At 40.2% G+C, this 19,467-nt stretch overlaps 1 protein-coding gene and 1 long non-coding RNA gene across 3 annotated transcripts; one reads left to right on the forward strand and one right to left on the reverse strand.

Annotated features, from left to right (window-relative positions):
• Positions 1 to 4,267: 4,267 nt before the first annotated feature.
• On the reverse strand, positions 4,268 to 9,497 carry LOC306828348. The gene is made up of 3 exons (XR_013779729.1): positions 9,460 to 9,497; positions 6,841 to 6,887; positions 4,268 to 4,417 (listed from the first exon to the last, which is right to left on the reverse strand). It is a non-coding gene; the product is annotated as an uncharacterized lncRNA (long non-coding RNA).
• A 19-nt stretch (positions 9,498 to 9,516) lies between these two features.
• Positions 9,517 to 18,950, forward strand: fermt1 (FERM domain containing kindlin 1). Of its 2 annotated transcripts, none has more exons than XM_079350724.1 (16): positions 9,517 to 9,624; positions 11,320 to 11,479; positions 12,159 to 12,256; positions 12,502 to 12,637; positions 12,763 to 12,894; positions 14,463 to 14,646; positions 14,784 to 14,886; positions 15,000 to 15,107; positions 16,058 to 16,189; positions 16,380 to 16,429; positions 16,912 to 17,036; positions 17,442 to 17,548; positions 17,666 to 17,890; positions 18,003 to 18,127; positions 18,234 to 18,375; positions 18,468 to 18,950. In XM_079350724.1, the coding sequence occupies exons 2-16, from the start codon at positions 11,329 to 11,331 to the stop codon at positions 18,639 to 18,641; spliced, it is 1,992 nt and encodes a 663-aa protein (XP_079206850.1). In that variant the 5' UTR covers positions 9,517 to 9,624; positions 11,320 to 11,328; the 3' UTR covers positions 18,642 to 18,950. The 2 variants fall into 2 exon arrangements, with proteins under 2 accessions (XP_079206850.1, XP_079206851.1); XM_079350725.1 differs by lacking the exon at positions 9,517 to 9,624 and adding an exon at positions 9,635 to 9,748.
• Positions 18,951 to 19,467: the final 517 nt, after the last annotated feature.

Genomic DNA, 19,467 nt, shown 5'->3' on the forward strand with positions numbered 1-19,467 from the left:
CACAAAAGCCAAGTATTGTCACTACAAATAGTCTGTTAAATTAATTTGATTATACTGGACTCAGAGAGCAGAAACACTGACGGATGATCAGTAAACGTACAAAAAGATAAAATGAACTGCAAGTGAGTGCAGCACAGATGTTTAGCTGTGTGACTCTCAGCACCACAGAGTTGACGTAGGAGCCGGACGATGCCAGAGTCTGATACAGAGGTATTGTGATTGGACAGTTAAGTACAAGCTAACCTTGATACAAAAACGGGTTATCACAGACAGGTCAGAAAGGAAGATTGCAATTCAATTTTTGGTGTGATGTGCATTGATACAAATGTAACTATTCTAACCAAAATTCTAAGGAAATGCTGCCTGTAGCTTTAAGGATTGAGAGAAATACAAATCTTTGATAGAAGAAACATCATTTACCAACCTTGTTTTTTTCCCTCAATAAGTCAAGTAAAATGTGTATAATACCCTTGAAGGTATTGTATATTAAAAATACTCAACAGTAGTTTTATAGTATTCTAATTCTACACTAACAGCTGAATATATAATAATAAATATGTGATTACTAGAAAATGATTTTTGGATTGTACGGTTTTGTATGTTTCTGGTTTGTTTTTCCAACTTATTCTAAGCATCCTGCCAAAATCTCCAAATCAGCAGACGAGAGATTTGCATGAAAGCTATCAGGATTGGAGCTGGAGTCTGTTATACATTACCTATCCCATTCCCAGTAACCACCTCCATTACTGCCATAATGTACAGCATTACTTATATTTAAGTAACCTGTGATTAGATTGGTCAGCTGTTCAGTACATCCCCCATTATTCTGCTAGCCTCTTTTAAATGCTCTACAATACATTTGCTTGCAGAAAATAAATAACTTGTAATTGAGTGCATAAATCACCCTCTGATTATTTCTCTGTAGAAGAGAAATTGATTACTGTTTATATCACATTATATTTATTGTGCTGTCAAAGCATTTTTATGTTGTAAGGAAACAGACGAGACATTTAATAAAAGTTATTTTTAATGGGATTTTATCTGTGGTTGAAATGGACCATCAAGTCACCGCAGCTTTGGGTTCTCATGAATGAACATACTTGAAGATGTGCTCACTTGTAAGGCTGTGTGAAAACCAAGAAGCTATATTATGCTACAAAAATGAGCTATAGCTACAACTTCATGGCAACGCTAAGAGCGTCAACATATTTATGAAGGAAGATAAACTCAGCAAAAAGCAGAGTTTTGCTTCCCCCCGCCTTTTTCGATCATAAGGAAAACCAGTAGCAATTGGTTTAACCACGTTTCACTTTGCATAATTGTTCCCAAGGTTGCTGTTTTTTATTTCGAGGCTTTCTGTGCCAATATAATTCAATTTCTGTGGCCAAGCCAAATATTTGCTGCATGGCTTTCGCTTCTAAACTGAGCTGTAGTTTGGGCAAAAGAGGTTTGTCTTGCCAACAGCACAGCACAGCAGAGCACAGAGAAGGCAATAAACAGACTGACTGCTCATCAACAACAACTCGACTCTGCTTCTAATCACACAGGCTTTCTCTTCCCTCACTGTGTTTGTGAGATACATTCTTCAGTGAGTGGTGAGATAAACTTTTTGCAGTTTTATTACACTTCCATCGACACCTTGCATCCTACTGGGGTATTTGCTGGATGGTTTGAAGGTAAACCGAATGTTTACTACTTCTTGGGGAACAGATGACACAAACTGGAGGGAGTCAGAGTCATTTACAGTTACTTATATTCCCTGCTGACTGAGAAGGCCCTTCTAAATGCTTCTTCCACAGTCCTTGCTGGGAAATATTTGCAATGGTTTCCATCCAGATCTGGGTCATTCGGTTCCACATTCACTGCACAGGTGAGCTGGAGCAGGTTTGTTTGGCATCGGTTGTTGGCTGTCCTCTCCTTTCCACAGGGCTGGGAAAGAAGCACCACATACAGCTTACGACAACAAGAGATGCTTTTGTCCATAGCTTGCCACAGGCGAAATGACACCCCTAAGATGCCTGCTGCCAATGTTGTCCAGGTCTCCCAGGACAGTCCCCAGGGGCTACAAGACCTGCTTCAGGGCCAGTCCAGCTGAGGCAGAAGGAGAGTGAGAGCCCTGGGGAGAATAGGTAACTCTGTCAGCACGCTGTGCTGCTGCAGCACGTAGATGAAAACAACCTCTTTCACATTGAGTGTTTTTTGGCTCTCAAGGCTGTAATCATGGATGATTAGCCTAAGAACTCAATCCCAAGCGGGGACTATTCCTTATTCCTGTCACACTTTTAGAAATCATATTTACCCAACACTTTTCCCGACTGTCCAAGACATAAAGGGAGACTTGACTGATCAATGCAAATCAGGCAGGTGTGTGATATTGGTTTAAATATTTAAGAGGAAAGTACCTCCTTTCAGTGTTTCACATCCAGGAACAAACAGGTCATGAAAGCTTGCAATTATGTTCAAGCTGTAGCAAGGAACGATTTTTGAAAAACGCTCTTTTCTTTTTGAGATATTTTTCTACATATTATAAGAGTGTCATATTCAGTAAAACTGCACTTTTATTTGCGCCAACTAGTTTCCTTTAAATGAAAATGTTCCACGACTAAAGAGTACATTGTGAAGAGTGACCATACCATGGCGACCTTGAAGCTATAATTTACAGGATTAAATATTTAGGACTCTCCAACTACATCCATGTAAACTATGTATGTTGTGTTCTGAAATGTGTACAAAGAGCCTTGCCTGGCTTTTAATCGGTTAATGACTCAAGCAGCATGACAAGCTACAAGGTCTGATGTCACCCGTGGCCAGATCATCACCCCACAACAGGTGCAGCCTTCTTTCTTCCCTCTCCTCATACGCTTCTTGCTGCAGCTTGTTTTTCTTCTGCATGTGGAAAACATCTGCATAGGTGGTCCTTCTCTCTCTCTCTCTCTCGGTCTCTCTCTCATTTACTCCCACCCCTCTATTCTGTCCCCTCTGTCTCCGTATGTGTTTATCATTTTATGCCGGAAAAGGAAAGTGCTGATTGTAAATAGGGAGAGGTGTCAGCGCCAGAAGAAACGGGCCATGTATTTCTGGATCCAAGCTGCAAGGTTTACCGAAGCATATTTTTATCATGAAAAGCCAACATGGAATGGGGCGGCCATGCACAGCTGCTGGTCTAATTTGCTCTAAGCATGTACAAATAGGACGGCCCACACAGACCATAAAAGTGGAGTGGAGGTTTTGCTCAACGCGGCACTTTTGTCTGACCAAAGGCAGAGGGACGGCTTCCAACGAACAAACAGATCACAAAAGAAAAAGGAAAACACTCACAGGCTCACGCACTTGATAGTTTGAAATGTAGTTGAATAACTCCGGCTGCTTCAGCGTTATCCCATAAGTACAACGCGTTTTTATTTCCTTTTTTTTTTCCCCCCACTGGCATCAATTCCATTTCATAATCAAAATCGAACACAATGGAACTTAATTGTTCACCGTTCAGGAAGAGTGCTCTGAAAAAAATGTATAACAAGGTACAAAACTTAAATAAATTGACTTTGTTTAACATTTCCAACTTCCTATGCTTGGGACACTCCTCTTTATTTACAGGGGAAAGTCAACTGCTGTCAGAGCATATATATATCAAACCCTTATGTATATATTTTTTCTACATTTTCTCAAGGTTGTTTCCCACCTTTAAAGCCACACCAATGTCCCTCCTGTTCCTTCTCCATACATTTTATTGCGCCTTGGAAAGTTTTATTTGCTCTTGAGCAATTTGCCCTGGAAACCCCCTGTAGATCCTCTGAGTGCTGTACGTTTGTAGAAGTACACACTGCATGCCTGCACACGAACACACATGCACGCACACACACACACGTGTATACTCTTAAATATGTCTGAAAGGGGTTCCCCTTTAGACACCGGATAAATAACTAACTTCAAACAGTAAACTAGGTGCTAATGAACTGGATCCTGACAGGGTTTGCTTTCCGTGAGCGGAGACCCGACCCACAATGCATTCATTCACAGGATCTCAGCCATGGAAAGTGTTGGTAAAGTAATCCTGCTAGAGTTTATGCGACCTTTTCTAACTCTCAGTACGTCTTTCTCCCATTGGGCCTTTAAGGCCTGGCCAAAAACAACACGGACCTGCATCAGCTGATACAGGCAGAGGCTACCCACATTTGCATGTTTCAAAATGGCACCCATTCACAACCAGTTGGCAAACTGATGCGGGGAGGAAAGGAACACAACGCCCGGCTTCCTCTTACGCTTAGCTGTGAGATCAGTCACAGCAACCTGAAGGCCGACGTCAAGACTTGGTTCTTCCACGTCGCACAGCAGCAACAGGGCGTGTTGGTCGGGCATCTTAACGCGACCGCGCGCTATAGGGGAGATCCAGAAACCCGACGTCTTCGGCAAACAGGACCTACAAACCAAACGTGACCTTTTATCTGCAGCAGACTTTCAGCGTCATTCTCACTGTGTTGAACAAGCCGAATAAAAAAACAAACATTCGATGTTCAAACAGGAACTAAATATTCAGCTACTTCAACTTTCATGTACGAATGCTGAAAACGGTTAAACATAAGAAGAAGAAGAAAAAGGTGGAAAGATTTGCAAGCAAAAATCAAACACAAAGGACAGTAAACATTTCAGGATCAATTTATGAAAAATCCATCTGTGTCTTTTTTCATTTTCATTTTGGACTAGCCATGTATCTGTCTGAGGTGAATGATCACCGTCCATCCATACGGCTGTTTTCATCTATATCGTTTATGTTTCTTGGCAGTAGAGGGATGAAATACGACCAGTGACAGGTAAAGCGATACTCTGTAATGGAAGTCGTTTTACAGTAGCCACTTTTCAGCAAGAAGTGCAATATTTAAACATGTGATATCCTGTTCCAAACCCCAGTTCACGACAGTCTCTCCTCTAGATGTGAGGGCCACACTGCGCTGACAACCTGTATTTATGGCTATCTGACCTGACACCATGAAAAGTTTTATTTCTATCAGATGTTTCCATGCTGAGAGAAGTGACCAAAAAAGAACAACAGAATATCAGTCTGGGCTGTGGCTTATGGAAAGTTCAACCGTAATTGAAAATGCATGAACTTTCAGCACGTTCTCACTTGTATTCACAGCTTTGGCCCTGGCTTTGCAAACAGTTTTAAGGTTCAATGGAAACATCCACAGGTAGGACACCTGAAGCAGTGCTGGCTCCACCCTTACAAATAAACAATTAATGTTAGCAATAGTTGAGCCTTTATGCCAAGCTTTCACTGCTGTGCAAGGATAACAGAGTCTATCTGAGGACAGGTGAGTCATATGTAGACACTTTTATCAACACGGAGTCTACATTGAGTCAATCACTCGGCTCTCAGTCAAAGATTCTGTTCTGGCCGTAACACCTGGGATGCTTGACTCTCATCACGTCAGGATTTCACATCATACTGACATTTGCAAAATAAATAACCTGCCAGGTGCAGGTTGTCCTTTATTGAGTTTTTAAAAAAAAAATATATATATATATATATATTTGAACAGGAACAGGAAAGGAAACCCATGCCAGCTATGGAGATCAGGGGTATAAAAATACAACAAAGAAAGGAAAAAAAAAAAGGGAGGAAAAAAAAAACGTGTTTCTGACAGCCTTAAAGAATGAAAACAAATCAGAGCTGTAATACTTTGCAGTCCACAACGGAGTGCAGCTTTTGTTCTCTAGAGCCCTGTGCTGTCAAGAGCTTCAAGACCTCCTCAGTGCAAATATACAGCGACGATCCGAGGTTTTTGTGGGTTGCAGAGGTGGAACCATGAAGGGGATGTAGGGTATGAGGTGAAGGGGACGAGGAACACTGAAGTGAGTGATGCTCGGGAACCTTATGAAAACAACACCTTCGAACAGTGTTTACCTCCAAACCCGTTTTAACTCATGAATGAGGCATCCATTGGCACGTCAAACAAGCTGGTGAAGTTAAGTTTGGTTATTGTTGCATTCATTACGCCTTCTCCGTTATCCCACCTTCTGCATCCCGAGAAGAACAACCCTTCAACCCCACCCCGTGTTAAGCCCAAAGCATGGGGCTCGGCAGCATGAATGGGGCATTGTGATGCGTCTCCGTCACGGCAGTGAATGTTTTCACTTCCATTTGATCCGTCGGCGAGGCTGCTAATTGGGTAAGCGTGTTCCCAGGTCACCAGGAGGTTTCTGTTTCCATAAATACAGAAAGCCGGCAAAGGCTTCTACAGATGTTATTTCCCACCCGCTTCCAAGTAGGTTCAGAACAGCTTCAGGCACTAGATGTAATTTATTGTGTCTAAAACCACAGTCCAAAATTTTTCCTTCTTTTTCATCACCCTCAAGACTACTTTTTTTTTTTTTTTATCATTCTCTCTCTGTTGAACAGCAAAGTTATAGTAGATATTTGTCCTTTCCCCCCCGAGCTTGGACAGTGTTTTCATGGTTGCCATTAGAACCACAGGTGTCATGATGACATGGACGTGGTGTCACTTTGTCTGTACTCCGTCCAGGCCTGACAGGTCCAAATGATGTTATTTTCCATGTGTCTGTCCACCAATGACACGGTTTATGAGGCTCAGGGTTTATTTGTTTGTTTTTGTCATGGAATTTACATTTCCTGTCTTACACAAGACGACTTCATGTGCCAGCACTACACTTTCAGTTGGGACAGAGAGCTTAAAGAGACTCTCAGGCAAGTTTGTTACTCTCGACGTGGATGCCTGGGTGTAGACAAAAATGGTCAGGCGGTTAGAGACGCAGTTCTAGAACTGAAGTGTCTATGTTAGAGCCCTTGTGTTGGCAAGAAAAAGACAGTAAAGAGTCCTTTACCAACTCTTTTACTGTTCCTTTGCAGCTGGCCTTTACATCTGTCCACCCTAAAGAGAAAAGAAAAGAGAAAAGTTCACCACTTAATCAATACCTTTTCAATCAGAAAGACACCACGTTATCAAAAAGGAGCTCGTCTGTGGTAGTTTTGAATGGCACGGTTTCATAATCACAAGCTAGAAATCCTTTTCCATAATTCATGTGACAATAATTGAGAGTGACTCAAAAACATTGCCTTTGTGTGACCACGTTGCTTTCAATGGAATTGTGATAACTTGGAAGCGATCAGTCCCTGTTTTTTTCCAGTGAGAATATGATCATGTGATGAAGATGTGTTTTGTTTAATTCAGAAATGAATTGGTTTTAATAGCTACAAACAGTTGCCTGTCTCTTCACGAAACACACAAAGCACCCATAGCTGGTTCAAGAGGGCTCTATCGTATATTCTGAAATGGACATATGGCGCCACCATGTGGCAGCAACTGACCTTTAGAAGATGACTCAGAATCGTCTTTTTATGAAGCATTTAAATACACATGGAATTTGTCTTTGTGTGTTGGTGCGAAAGATAAAACAAGGCTAAAATAACAAGTACTTAAATAAAGTAAGATATGAGAAGCAATTACCAATACATAAAATAGAATTTAACTATGCAAATAAAAGAAAATAAAAGCATTGTTCACAAACAATCAAGAACATTTTGCTCATCAGTGGCTGAAACAGTAATATGGAGTGAAACTATTTTAATCTGTCTCTGCAGATGAAGTCAGCGAAAATGCATAACAAAATGTGACTGCCAAGTTTTAAACAGTGTAATTTACCGTTTGAAGAAGGGGAAGACTTCAGAGTCATTGGCATTTAAAACATTTGTATTACTATTAAAACAAACTTTTTTTGTATATTCTTATATTACAGTGTTGTGGCTTTTGTAAGTGTTGTTTTTGAGTGTTTTTTCTGTCCTGCTACTATAAAGAGCTGCTAAAATCTATTTTGTTGTTTTTTTTAAGATCTACCAAACATCTTTTCTTTATTTATCTATCTTTTCTCTATCCTTCTGTAAGTTTAGGCTTAAATTGTAAGTTTATTTTTATTTCAGCATTCAGAGTAGGGAGTGGCTAGCTGCCTTATCACCTACGGTACTCTAACAGATTTATTTTTCCATGTAAAAACGTCAGGATGATGTCTCTATGGAGTCGTAGTGTGCACTCTGTTCAGGCACCTGCTGAATTATAAACACGCTCTATGCTCTTGCTGTATGCTCTTACCAATAGAAACCATGGAGTGGCAGTCTTTACACACTGGTTTACCTCATGACCAAGTTGTGGTGAAAGACGAGATACACTTTAATTGTGTACATTAAAGGACGAAAATGCAGTAAATCAGTGTGGCTGGCTTGCTGTCAAGAAAGACAAAATCTGAAAAATGATAACAAAAATATATGACTAACTATTAGTTGTACTGGTGTGTTATTGTTGAATCGTAAGCTGGCAATATCATTGTGTGGAAAGACAAACTCCAGTGATTCATCTTGATTTACTCATTGGGCGGGATGTGGGCATTGTTGAAGATGGGCTGAATCAATCAAGGTACATTGTTATTCATCATGGTGTCTTTCTACATCCACTTAAACTGGACCAACAATCCTGGTTTGATATTTCCATAGAAAATAGACTTCCTTTAAAAATTACACCGCCTTAATGTCTTTGGATTTAACTTTAACGTATAGTTTGTGGAAATGAGGACAACAGAAGAAACTTTGAACTACAAAAAAAATTGGACAGAAATACTTTGAGGTTAAGTTGTGTGAAAGAAGGAAAAAAACATTGTTAACTTCCATCAGGGTGTTTTAAAAAGTGTTATTTAGCTCCCCTGTCTATGGTATTCAAGCCAAAGCAACAACTCTGGTGCTTGTCTTTCTTGATGCTAATATCATAACCAGGTTTATATTCACTATAGCCTACTTTTTGAAGCTCCATATCTTGCACAGCAGGTATGATCCCCTGGAGCAGCCTACTTCTAATGACTAACATACTGAAATCTGCTCTCAAATAAAGTCTGTTACACTTGTATTTCTCTTGAATGGTAGCTATAAGATTTCTCTAAATGTGCATTCGGGTCAGTAGGCCTGCTGTAAAACAGAAGCCGAAGAAACCATTGTAAAAATGTAAATTGTAGGCCTCCTAACTGTCTTACAATCCGATGTCGTGGCATCGCCTTGTTGTTTCAATGCAGACGATTTTATGTTGGGACAGGAAAACTTTGAATAGCTTTCTTTAGGATAACGTTTCATTTGGTCCATGATTTCAAAGCTGGCTCATTTAAAATGTAAAACACTCCCAAACACTTGTCCAAAAAAAAAAAAACACCCAATAGGCAATCTAACTTTGTTTTGTAGCCTACTTTCCAGTGTCGTCCGAGTCACATTAGGTCATTTCTGTAGGCTTCGGTAAGGTTCACATTGGGCATGTTTATGAAAGCTCATTTTCGGGTGACTCTTGACTAATGAGTTTAGTCTGCCTTATAATGTTGTGCAGCTCGACACGATAATTACTTATTTATGACTCGTACCTGCGACAGCCACACACGTTTCCAAACATTTGAAATAGTTTGGCGAACACTCACCTGCGAATAAACCCACCTTTGCTTTGCAAACTTCCCGACAAGTGTTCCGCCTCCTCTCTACCTGTCTGGACTGGGCGTGTTTTACAGCCGACACAGCCTCACTCTGGGTCAATCCATTTACTCACATATAAGGAATAGCTCACCGAAAGAACACTTTGAACAAAGGTAAGACTGGTTTCACATTCTCGACTTGCACATTACTGCGACAGAAATACACGTTACCGTTAGTTACGGGCCGAAGAGCAGAAATGTTCTGATATTCCTGAATACAAATCACATTATATGAGTGGTATGAGTCCACTTTGGACTTGTGTCCATAAATCCGTGCCACTTCTAACTTCAGGAAGTTTGGTTATAATTTCTATCACTTATGTAGTACTTGTATATTATGGCTTGGCTCACAGTGTCCCTCAATATATTAACATGTTGAGTAGCCTATGGCTCAATTGTTGATGTTTCATTGAAGTTGACCTAGAGTTCAGTTCAGTTGTGTCATTGTTGATCTCGTTTCAGACCATTTGATTTAGTAGAATAAGGGATGATTCATCTGTGTAGGCCTAGTTCTAGAGCAGTGAAGGGGTTGTTGTATTTTTAATAATGTTGTTGTCTGCTCACAAATATGTCTGGGTGCTTTGAATGTTAAGTAGACATTAAAATACTTAGCCTAGATCAATAGATTTTTAACATAACTTTTTCTAATTAATAAGATCTCCTAAATGAAGTACCTGCAAAGGAGTAAGAGCTCTTTTAAAATGTGCTTATTTTGTTGCAAAAAAAAAAAAAAAAAGAGAGATTCTTTTGCATTTTGATTGAGCCTAAAATTGTCTTCACAACTTTTAGGTCTTATCTCCAGTTTGACTAATATTGATGAAGTAAATTCATCACTATTTAACACATCCCAACAAGCCTCCTCTCTGAGCCAGAAATGCAGGCTCCAACTCAAACTTTTAACTGTACCCTACAGCTGCATAGGGCGGGAGTAGTACAAAGAAACCAGAGCTCATTAAACCTATCCTCCCGGCAACAGTTTCAAACAGTATGCACTACAGGGCTACCCAGTAATGAAACAGGTATCTCTATTGATAGCCCCAGTCTCAACTAGTATGTGTAGTAGTAGTTTGTATTTCTTTGTTTACCACACTTCAGAGATTGAATAAAGGGAGTTTGGTGCATTGTGAGGAGGCTGTTGTTTTCTATGGTCTCTCCTGCACAAGATTCGTGTCCCTGCTCGTCATACATTCCACAGCTGTACCCTCCCTGCACCTCCTCCGCTCTTCTCCCCTTTCTTACCTGCTGGGTTCCTTTTCATCCATCACGTATTTTCCACAATTTAAATCATACACTCCTCCACCATATCTGTGCAGAGCTGCTGTGTTATGCCTGCTGTGTGTGTATTGTGTGTTCTGCTGTATCGTCTTCTTCTTCCTGCTGGACCCAGCCAGTACATCTGCCAGCCTTTGTGTTCACTGATATCTTATTGATGCATTTTTTTTCAGTTGGGGCTGCAGTATCATTTCAGAGTTACAGCAGAAGCAGTGTGGTGAAAAGTCTGTTCTGTTGGAGGAAAAGAAAAACCAAGATTACATTAAGATGTTCCCACAGGATGTTGAGAAACACTTAATCCACTGACTCATGTTTTCATCCCAGGTGTTTCTTAATCTCCCAAACAAAAGAAAGCAAGGAAAGAAACAACATATTTTGGTGGAATCCCCCTGCCAAGTTACTCATTAGAGTTGGGTGGTAGTGTTAGATTGATCCCCTTCACTGCTCCCTGTAGTTCGCCTCTGTGTTTGTGATTTCTAAACCTGAGGGTCTCCTGTCTGTAATCCATGTACCCGTTTTACTCCTGTTTCTTCACAGAACGGGGCCATGATCACAGCAGCAGAATATGGAGAAACATCATGGGAGCTGGCTGTGCAGGTGGATCAAAAAGTTGGAGATGAGTCCATGAAATTCAAGCTACGAGTGAAGGGAGACTTGCACATCGGAGGCCTCATGCTGAAGCTGGTGGAGAAGATCAGTAAGTGCCACTAGAGCTTATAGGGAAGTTACTGCACAGACAGCCTCACAGCATCTCATTTATGCAAAAATTAAGCACGGTAGAACATATAAAAGGATGCTGCATGGAAGCTTAAAATAAAGTTAAAGTGAATTTTTCTACAGCATGTTTAAGGGTCACTTTTACAGCCTCCCCCTGCTGCCGTCAGTGTTCCTTAAGTGAAGCCACACCCTTGTTTGCCCTACATTTTTCTGCTCTGCAGTGCCATTGTTTCACCACAATGCATTGGCTTTTGTAGCCTTTAGTGGTCAAAGTTCAGCCTGGGTCTGATCTGATATCTCTTTACTGTTCCCTGTAAACACTGAGGAGCTCATGTGATATGAAGGGTAACTTGAGGTGGTTTAAAGAGCATGAGACATAATAAATGACTACGCACCTTGTCATCAACAGACAGATTTCAGCCCAGCAACATAATATGACGTCAGGTAGACTCATAAAACCACACTTAAATCACGCTCAGCTACCCACACTAACGTGGGTGCAGGATGTTTGTGTGTTGTTAGAAAATAACAATTGACTAACGAGCCAGAGTTTGGCCTCAAGACCTTTTTAAAATATGTCAAGCAAGTGTGGCCAATAGCGAGCTGTGACACTTGTATGACAATGATATGGTTGTGATGATTGAACTGTGTGTCTGCAGAGGCTCCTCAGGATTGGTCAGATCATGCTTTGTGGTGGGAGCAGAGAAAATGCTGGCTGCTCAAGACCCACTGGACCCTGGATAAGTACGGGATTCAGGTACTATGCATACCACAAAGTGATTTCATTTGAATTGAATTTCCCACTGGATCAATAAAATATCTATCTATTCCAAAGATTTAAAAGGATTTCATTAGCAAATGTAATGAATGTAAACACAAACTGTGTAATGCCTCAAATATGGTTGCAAAAATCAAAGTATCGACACAATAGAAAAAAAGAGAAAGTTGTATTTATTATGCAGGTATGGTTCATGACTTTTCTTTGAATAAATTGTTGCACAGGCTGATGCATTCCTGCGATATACACCCCAGCACAAACCCCTGTTACTGCAGCTGCCCAATATGAAAACAGTCAAAATGACCGTCAGCTTCTCCAGTGTGGTCTTCAAGGCGGTGACGGAGATCTGTCGAATACTCAGTGAGTGTTTCTCTTCTTACTGATTGTCCTCTTGCCCTCACTGCCTTTCTTTCATTTCTTGTGTCTGAGACAGAAACATCATTGTTTTTCTCACCTTACTTCAATATTCTTTGACTCTACCTCAGACATAAGAAGATCAGAGGAACTGTCCCTGCTGAAGCCTCCAGATGATCCCTCCAAGAAGAAGAAGAAGAAAGACAAAAACTCAGCACAGGATGACATCTGGGACATCGATATACTCAGCGGTGGACCAGGAGGTACTGAAGACGAGGCTGTTTTTTTGTTTGTTTTTTGTTGTTTACAATTCTAAAAAGTTTCACATACAGCACAAAAGAACTTGATTTATTTTCCTGAAAATATCCCATATCTCTACAGTATTGGCGAAAAGATTCAGGCTAGTACTCGCATAGTGAAAAGATTAATATATCAGCTGGGAAGAAATGGTAATAATTCCAGTTTTATTAAACAGCCTTCAGTTTTGCCTTAGTGTAAGCTTATAGTGTGACACTGGTCTTGTTCTGCTATATAAAGTACTTTATCTCATATCTGTGGAACTGGTGCTATGTTTGGAGAGGCTGCAAAAGTGTTTTTTATACTAATTCTTGTTTTAATTAACAGTCCCTCTCAGGTCGTTGCCATTGTAGAATCAAATCTATACATACCAAAACACATACTGCATTGATAAGCACATAATCAAACATAAGTCCAGTATTCAGCTGACAAAGGATGATCTATTTTTGTAGGATTTATTCATGTGTGTCGATTCCTCTAAAAATCATTGATCGGTTTTGATTCATTACTTTGTACAACAGCTTTGAGTATTGATAATATACCAGTGGTTCTAATATTCAGGGGCAGTTCCCCCTCAGAGAGCAACAATCTGGTCAAGAAAGTTATAGATAATTTGTCGGCAGACAACTTTTCAAACACACATGGCTGACTTAGCGCTACACTGCATTACATTGTATTTAAAATAAGTTTGACATGTATTTTCACTGATGTGTATTATAACAACTTAAAGATTTTGGTGTTGTTGGGATTGTGGGCCAACTAGTTGGTTGAATTTGTGGCTAAAGTTCATTGGCTGTTTTATTTATACTTTATTAATAATATGGGACTCTGCTGGTATTGTAGCAAAGATGTACAGTCGTTGGAGCATCTGCCCCAAATACAGATGTTTAAGTCCTCATTGCAGCAGCCTCAAGTTCAGCTCTGCATAGACCTCGGCCCTCTCTCCTCCTTATAACTCCTTTAAGTTCTCAACTGTTTTATCGATTAACGGCAAAAACAGCCATGCAAATAAGATAGGTGTATTGATATTGATAACGTACTGTAGGGAATACATAATGTCAATAATTTAACACATTCAGATAACTGTCCAGCTAAAGAGGTGGACAGCGTCTTATTTCTGTGAGTTATGTCTGCTCGAGGAGGGGAAGTCGTGAGGACTATATATAGCTGAGATATGAAAGATTTCAGTTTTCTTCCCTGATTTCAGAAAGAATAGTTAAGTAGTCTCCCGTGTACTTCAGGGAATCCCCCAAAAGCCCTCTCTCATCTTACGCAGACTATTCATTAAGGGTTATACTGACCTTTAAATCAGTCTTTTTTGAAGTGAGATTTTGTTCTCTTCCTCTGTCGTCCCAGGTCCAATCTCTTGAGTTTTATTTGAATTTTATGAGTCCAAGCCTCTTTGCCAAAAGCTTTTTTCTGACTGTTGATTCTGATTTAAAAATAACTGAAAATAAATAACACATTTCATACAATTGCTACCAGTTCCCTGTTCTGCCTTTTAATCATGTGTCTACCATTCTCATTTAAAAAGGTCCCATGTACAGTAAGACCATGACAGCCACCTACGACCCAGAGAACGGGATGCCGGTGTCAGCCACGAGCCTTTGGTTTGGAGAAAACCCTCTCGCTGAGTCACAGCCAAACTTACCTCCTGCCGAGCTGGCCAAGATGTACCAGCCACTCTCACTCGTGGACAAAGCAGTCAACAACGCAGGGTAGATAAAAAAAACACAGAATAATAAGATTTCACTGATGTCTTTAGGAGGAGTCATTGATTTGAATAACAGTTATATAATATGGGTGACATTTGCAAACCACAGCTCATTGAATCTGTTGTCGCTGTGTGCCGCAGGTGGCTGGACTCGTCGCGCTCTCTTATGGAGCAAGACATTCAAGATGATGAAAAGCTGCTTCTTCGCTTCAAGTACAATGTCTTCTTTGACCTCAATCCCAAAGTAAGAGACCGGGATGACCTGTAATCCCCTGAAATATTGTAAGCTATTGATTTGTGCGTTTACATAAAATGTAATCGTGTGTGTGTATGTGTGTAAATGTTTTTGTGCTTTAGTATGACGCTGTCAGAATAACGCAGCTGTATGAACAAGCGCGTTGGTCCATCCTGCTGGAGGAGATAGACTGCACCGACGAGGAGATGCTGATGTTTGCTTCATTACAGGTAAATAATACATCACTGTTATGGAAGTAGCTCAAAACTCAGTATGTTGTGTAAAAAAAAGAGTTTTCATTGTATTTCACATAAATTGCAATGCCAATATAGAAAAAAAAACAGTTAGCCACAATTTTCAGATTGAACCCTCTTTTCCAACAAGTTTCAAGGTCATCCAATTTTAGTCCCATTTGTGTACATCTTAGGTATTCATGTAAATTTGAAGCATGATTGCTTTTCTTGTCCTTTGTTAAATAAAAGTCCCTGATGTCAACTTGTACATGGCAAAGTAAGCTGTCGTTTTTTAGATGCAATCTCTAACTCCAGAAATGTCTCAAATTCAGAATAATCTTTAAACATTGAGATCAATGCTGTGAATAACTTGCAAGAGTTTCTTTTTTAAGAGCAACACCAGTTTATAGCACTAAAGGTAAATGAACCATGAACCATACAAACTGTCCTGCTGCCATAAACCTCACTTCTCCCAAGGGCACCATTGTTTGTCCTAAATTAGTCTTTCAATAAGCCAATTTGTGGGAAAGAGCTGAAAGAAGATCATTCACCTCAGAGATTGGTGTCTAAAAGGACGTGCCAGGACGTGAGGAAAAATCTCCCTATCAAGAAAATGTGCTCCTATGATCTAATGATTACCCTAAGAGCAGTAGCAAAGTTTGAGCATTTAAAGTCTCTCTATGTTCAGCTGTTATTGAGAAACTGTCGGGACAGTGATACAGAGATCCCGGTGATTCAAACGGAGATCAGTGTTGCACTCACCTACACACTGGTGCAATGGCTGGCACACGCTGACTCATGCCAGTCTTGCATAACCTCTAAAGTCATGTCGAAGAAGAACCTCTTAATGACTCGCACTTTGGAGAAAATATTTGATCATTTTAAGTCAGAAAGTCATTTTCTTTTCTTTCGTTTCTTTTTTTCTTTTATTTCTTTTTTGTTTTTAGTATCACATCTGTAAACTGACGATGTCAAGTGAACCTCTGGACCTCTCCAATGAACCAGAAATCGATGAAGTAGAGGCCGCCTTGTCCAACCTGGAAGTGACGCTTGACGGTGGACTCACAGACAGAATTCTGGTAAACATATTTTTTGAAAGCACAACGGAGTGAATATTGACTATAATTTCGAGGTTTTCAGCTCTGTTTCATTAGAACACCTGTTTTTCAAAGCAGGAGTGATAGGTAGGCCTCTGATGATTGCACGTCTTAAAATGGCGATGTCAGGAGAAGACAGACTATAATTAACAGATGTTTGTCCCACCCCCAGGAAGACATTACTGACATTCCAAAGCTGGCAGATTCCCTCCGCCTGTTCAGGTAAGCCCACCTTTATTCAGCTTGTATATAAGATCCATTTTTCACACCTCATACATCTGTCACCGAACTTGATCTTTAACTTTCCGTTTAATCTTCAACTGTCCAGAGCCCTTTGATCTCTCTTCTTAAGGGGTTAAAATGGGACCCGTCATTTGGAGATTAATGAGGGTAAAATATTCCCCATATGAATTGATTATTTTTATGTCTCTGATTTCCGCAGCAAATTATTATTTCTGGGTTTTAATCAATCTCTTGTTAAAGAATTGATTAAAGAAAATAACCTATTATTGAGCTGCTCGCTGCTCTGGATAAGAAGCCTTTGTTATTAAGACAAATATATTTTACGCCTTCCAAAGCAGTCATGGTGTTTTGTGTGAAGTCTTCAGTGATTTTCTCGGATGTGGTCATAAACGGTTATATCCCAGGTAAAAAAAAGAAAGAAATGTATATATTTTTCTCTTTTTGTGTGTGTCTGAACTCAGGCCCAAAAGACTAACACTGCGGCCGTACAAAGAGTACTGGTTTGTTTTCAAGGACACAACCATATCCTACTACAAAAACAAAGAAACCTCCAGTGGAGAACCAATCGAGCAGTTTCACCTCCGAGGTCAGTGCAAAAACCATCATGTGAAATGCTGTTATGCATGCTGTTATGTTGATTAAGATTAATTACCTTCCTTTTAGGCTTTCCCGTGATATATGAGAATGTCTTTTAGTATCCCCACTGCACTTGAACAATAACCTTTAAAGGCCGGGAAACAGAATTGTTCTCAGTATTTAATCGTACAGTGTTTTTATATGCATGAGAAAGACATATTTTGTGGATAACACAGACTCATTACCGCTGCTTCAGGATATTTAAATATTAAATATCAAAGGACACATTAGAATTCAGTTCCACTCACTGCTACTGCAAGCTGCATTTTTATTCTGTAAAAAATAAAGTAGATCCCCTGCACCTACCTCGATTTCTTCAGTATGTAAAACTACCAAGTATCTCTTGATTTGGCAGGCTGTGAAGTGGTCCCTGATGTCAACGTGACAGACAAGAAGTTTGGCATCAAGCTCCTGCTCCCAGTTGCTGATGGTATGAATGAGGTGTACATCCGATGTGACAATGTAAGACTCCACTTGTCCTCCACGTTACATTACTAACACTGTCCTGAAATAAGCAGCAGTTCATCCCTATGTATTGTATATATATTGTAACTGTCAGGTGATGGTGCCTTCCTGCAGGAAACACAGTATGCCAAGTGGAAAGCTGCATGTATTCTGGCCTCAAAAGGCAAGACAATGGCCTACAGCTCCTACAAGTCAGAAGTGAAGAACATCCAGTCCTTTCTGCAAATGAAGAGCCTGGCGCCCCCTCCTGGTCAGGCAGCTCCTGACATTGACGCTATGGAGATGAACGCTGAATGTTTTGTTTCTCCACGATACGCCAAGAAGCACAAGACCAAACAGGTCTTTTGAAAAGCCACAGCCAATATACTTGACTTTGCCAACAGCCGCCATTGTTACATCACTGTTGTTACTTCATGTGTTTGATTAATCTGCCTGTGGTTATTGTTTCAAGTTAACAGCACGTATCCTGGAGGCCCATCAGAACATTGCACGGCTGTCACTGGTGGATGCCAAGATGCGGTTTATCCAGGCCTGGCAGTCACTTCCGGAGTTTGGTATCAACTACTACATAGTGAGGTACAATGCTTATGTTTACGTATAATACAACGGGTGATGTATTTGAACATACAAATGTAATCCCTTGAGGATTATTGAAGAGATTGTTGTTTCACTTGTGTTGCAGGTTCAAAGGTGGTAAGAAGGATGAGATTTTGGGAATCTCATACAACCGTATGATTCGTATTGACATGTCCTCTGGTCTGCCTGTCACCACCTGGAGGTTTGCCAACATGAAGCAGTGGAACGTCAACTGGGAGATTAGACAGGTATGGGATTGTTGTGGTCAGTGTTGTATAGTATTGCGTACAAACAGGGTACAGGGTGACTTCACTAATATGCATCTTTTGTGTTTGTCCAGGTGACTATAGAGTTTGATCAGAATGTGTCTATAGCCTTCTGCTGTTTGAGCTGCGACTGCAAGGTGGTGCATGAGTTCATTGGTGGTTACATCTTCCTCTCCACAAGATCGAAAGACCAGAACGAGACACTAGACGAAGATTTGTTTCATAAACTTACTGGAGGACAAGAATGAGCAAAGCTTCAGCCCGTTCCCACCTGTTACAATGTGAAATGACTAAATGTATCTGTATTGTAGCAGTGGTCACCCTGGATAATGAACAGGAAGAAAGCAAAGGAAAATGTAAACTGCATCACAGTGAGAGAAATTCCACATTGTCATATACACTGCTGTAAACAACATATGATTTTACCATGCACTAGAAAAAACAATGGTTTTAATGTAAATATTTAGTAAAGAACTGTCTTTCTGTCAAACCTGTATGAACCAATACATGAGATGTTTTCACAAATTTGTAAAGAACATTAAAGGGTTTCACATGTGTTCCACAAGTGTCATGTTATTTTTATTTGCAGAATGAAAAAAATAACTTGTAGAGTTTGGATACATTTTTTTTTTGTCCTCCTGGGGTCTAAACCCATCGTGTTTGCATGACACAAGTTTCCTAAGATGTTATACATTTTATCCACTGTTACACTTTTGATAAATGTAATGCAACAGCTAAACACTGGTAATTAAATATTGTTCATAAATCGTATGCATAGGGTCTTACATACATAGGCCATAAGGTCTTTAAGTTGGGACTGTTGTTACTTAAGACTTGCTGCCTACATGTAGTTGGGTCAGTTGAAAGCTAGGCGAGACTTTTCACTTACTGGTGTTCTCTCCCAGCTTGCTAAATGTATTCCATTTCAACCATATCTTGTTTTTTTCCTGAGCAGTGTAGAAAGCTCTTTCAGCGGCCTCACTGCTACACTGCTGTGCACGAGTGGTGGGCAGGTGGAGTTGGCAGACCGATTTAAAAAGCAGTTATAAAAGACCAGATTGAGGCCCCATGCTG

This window comes from Symphodus melops (genome assembly GCF_947650265.1).
Source record: "Symphodus melops genome assembly, chromosome: 1".
NCBI classification, from domain to species: Eukaryota; Metazoa; Chordata; class Actinopteri; order Labriformes; family Labridae; genus Symphodus; species Symphodus melops.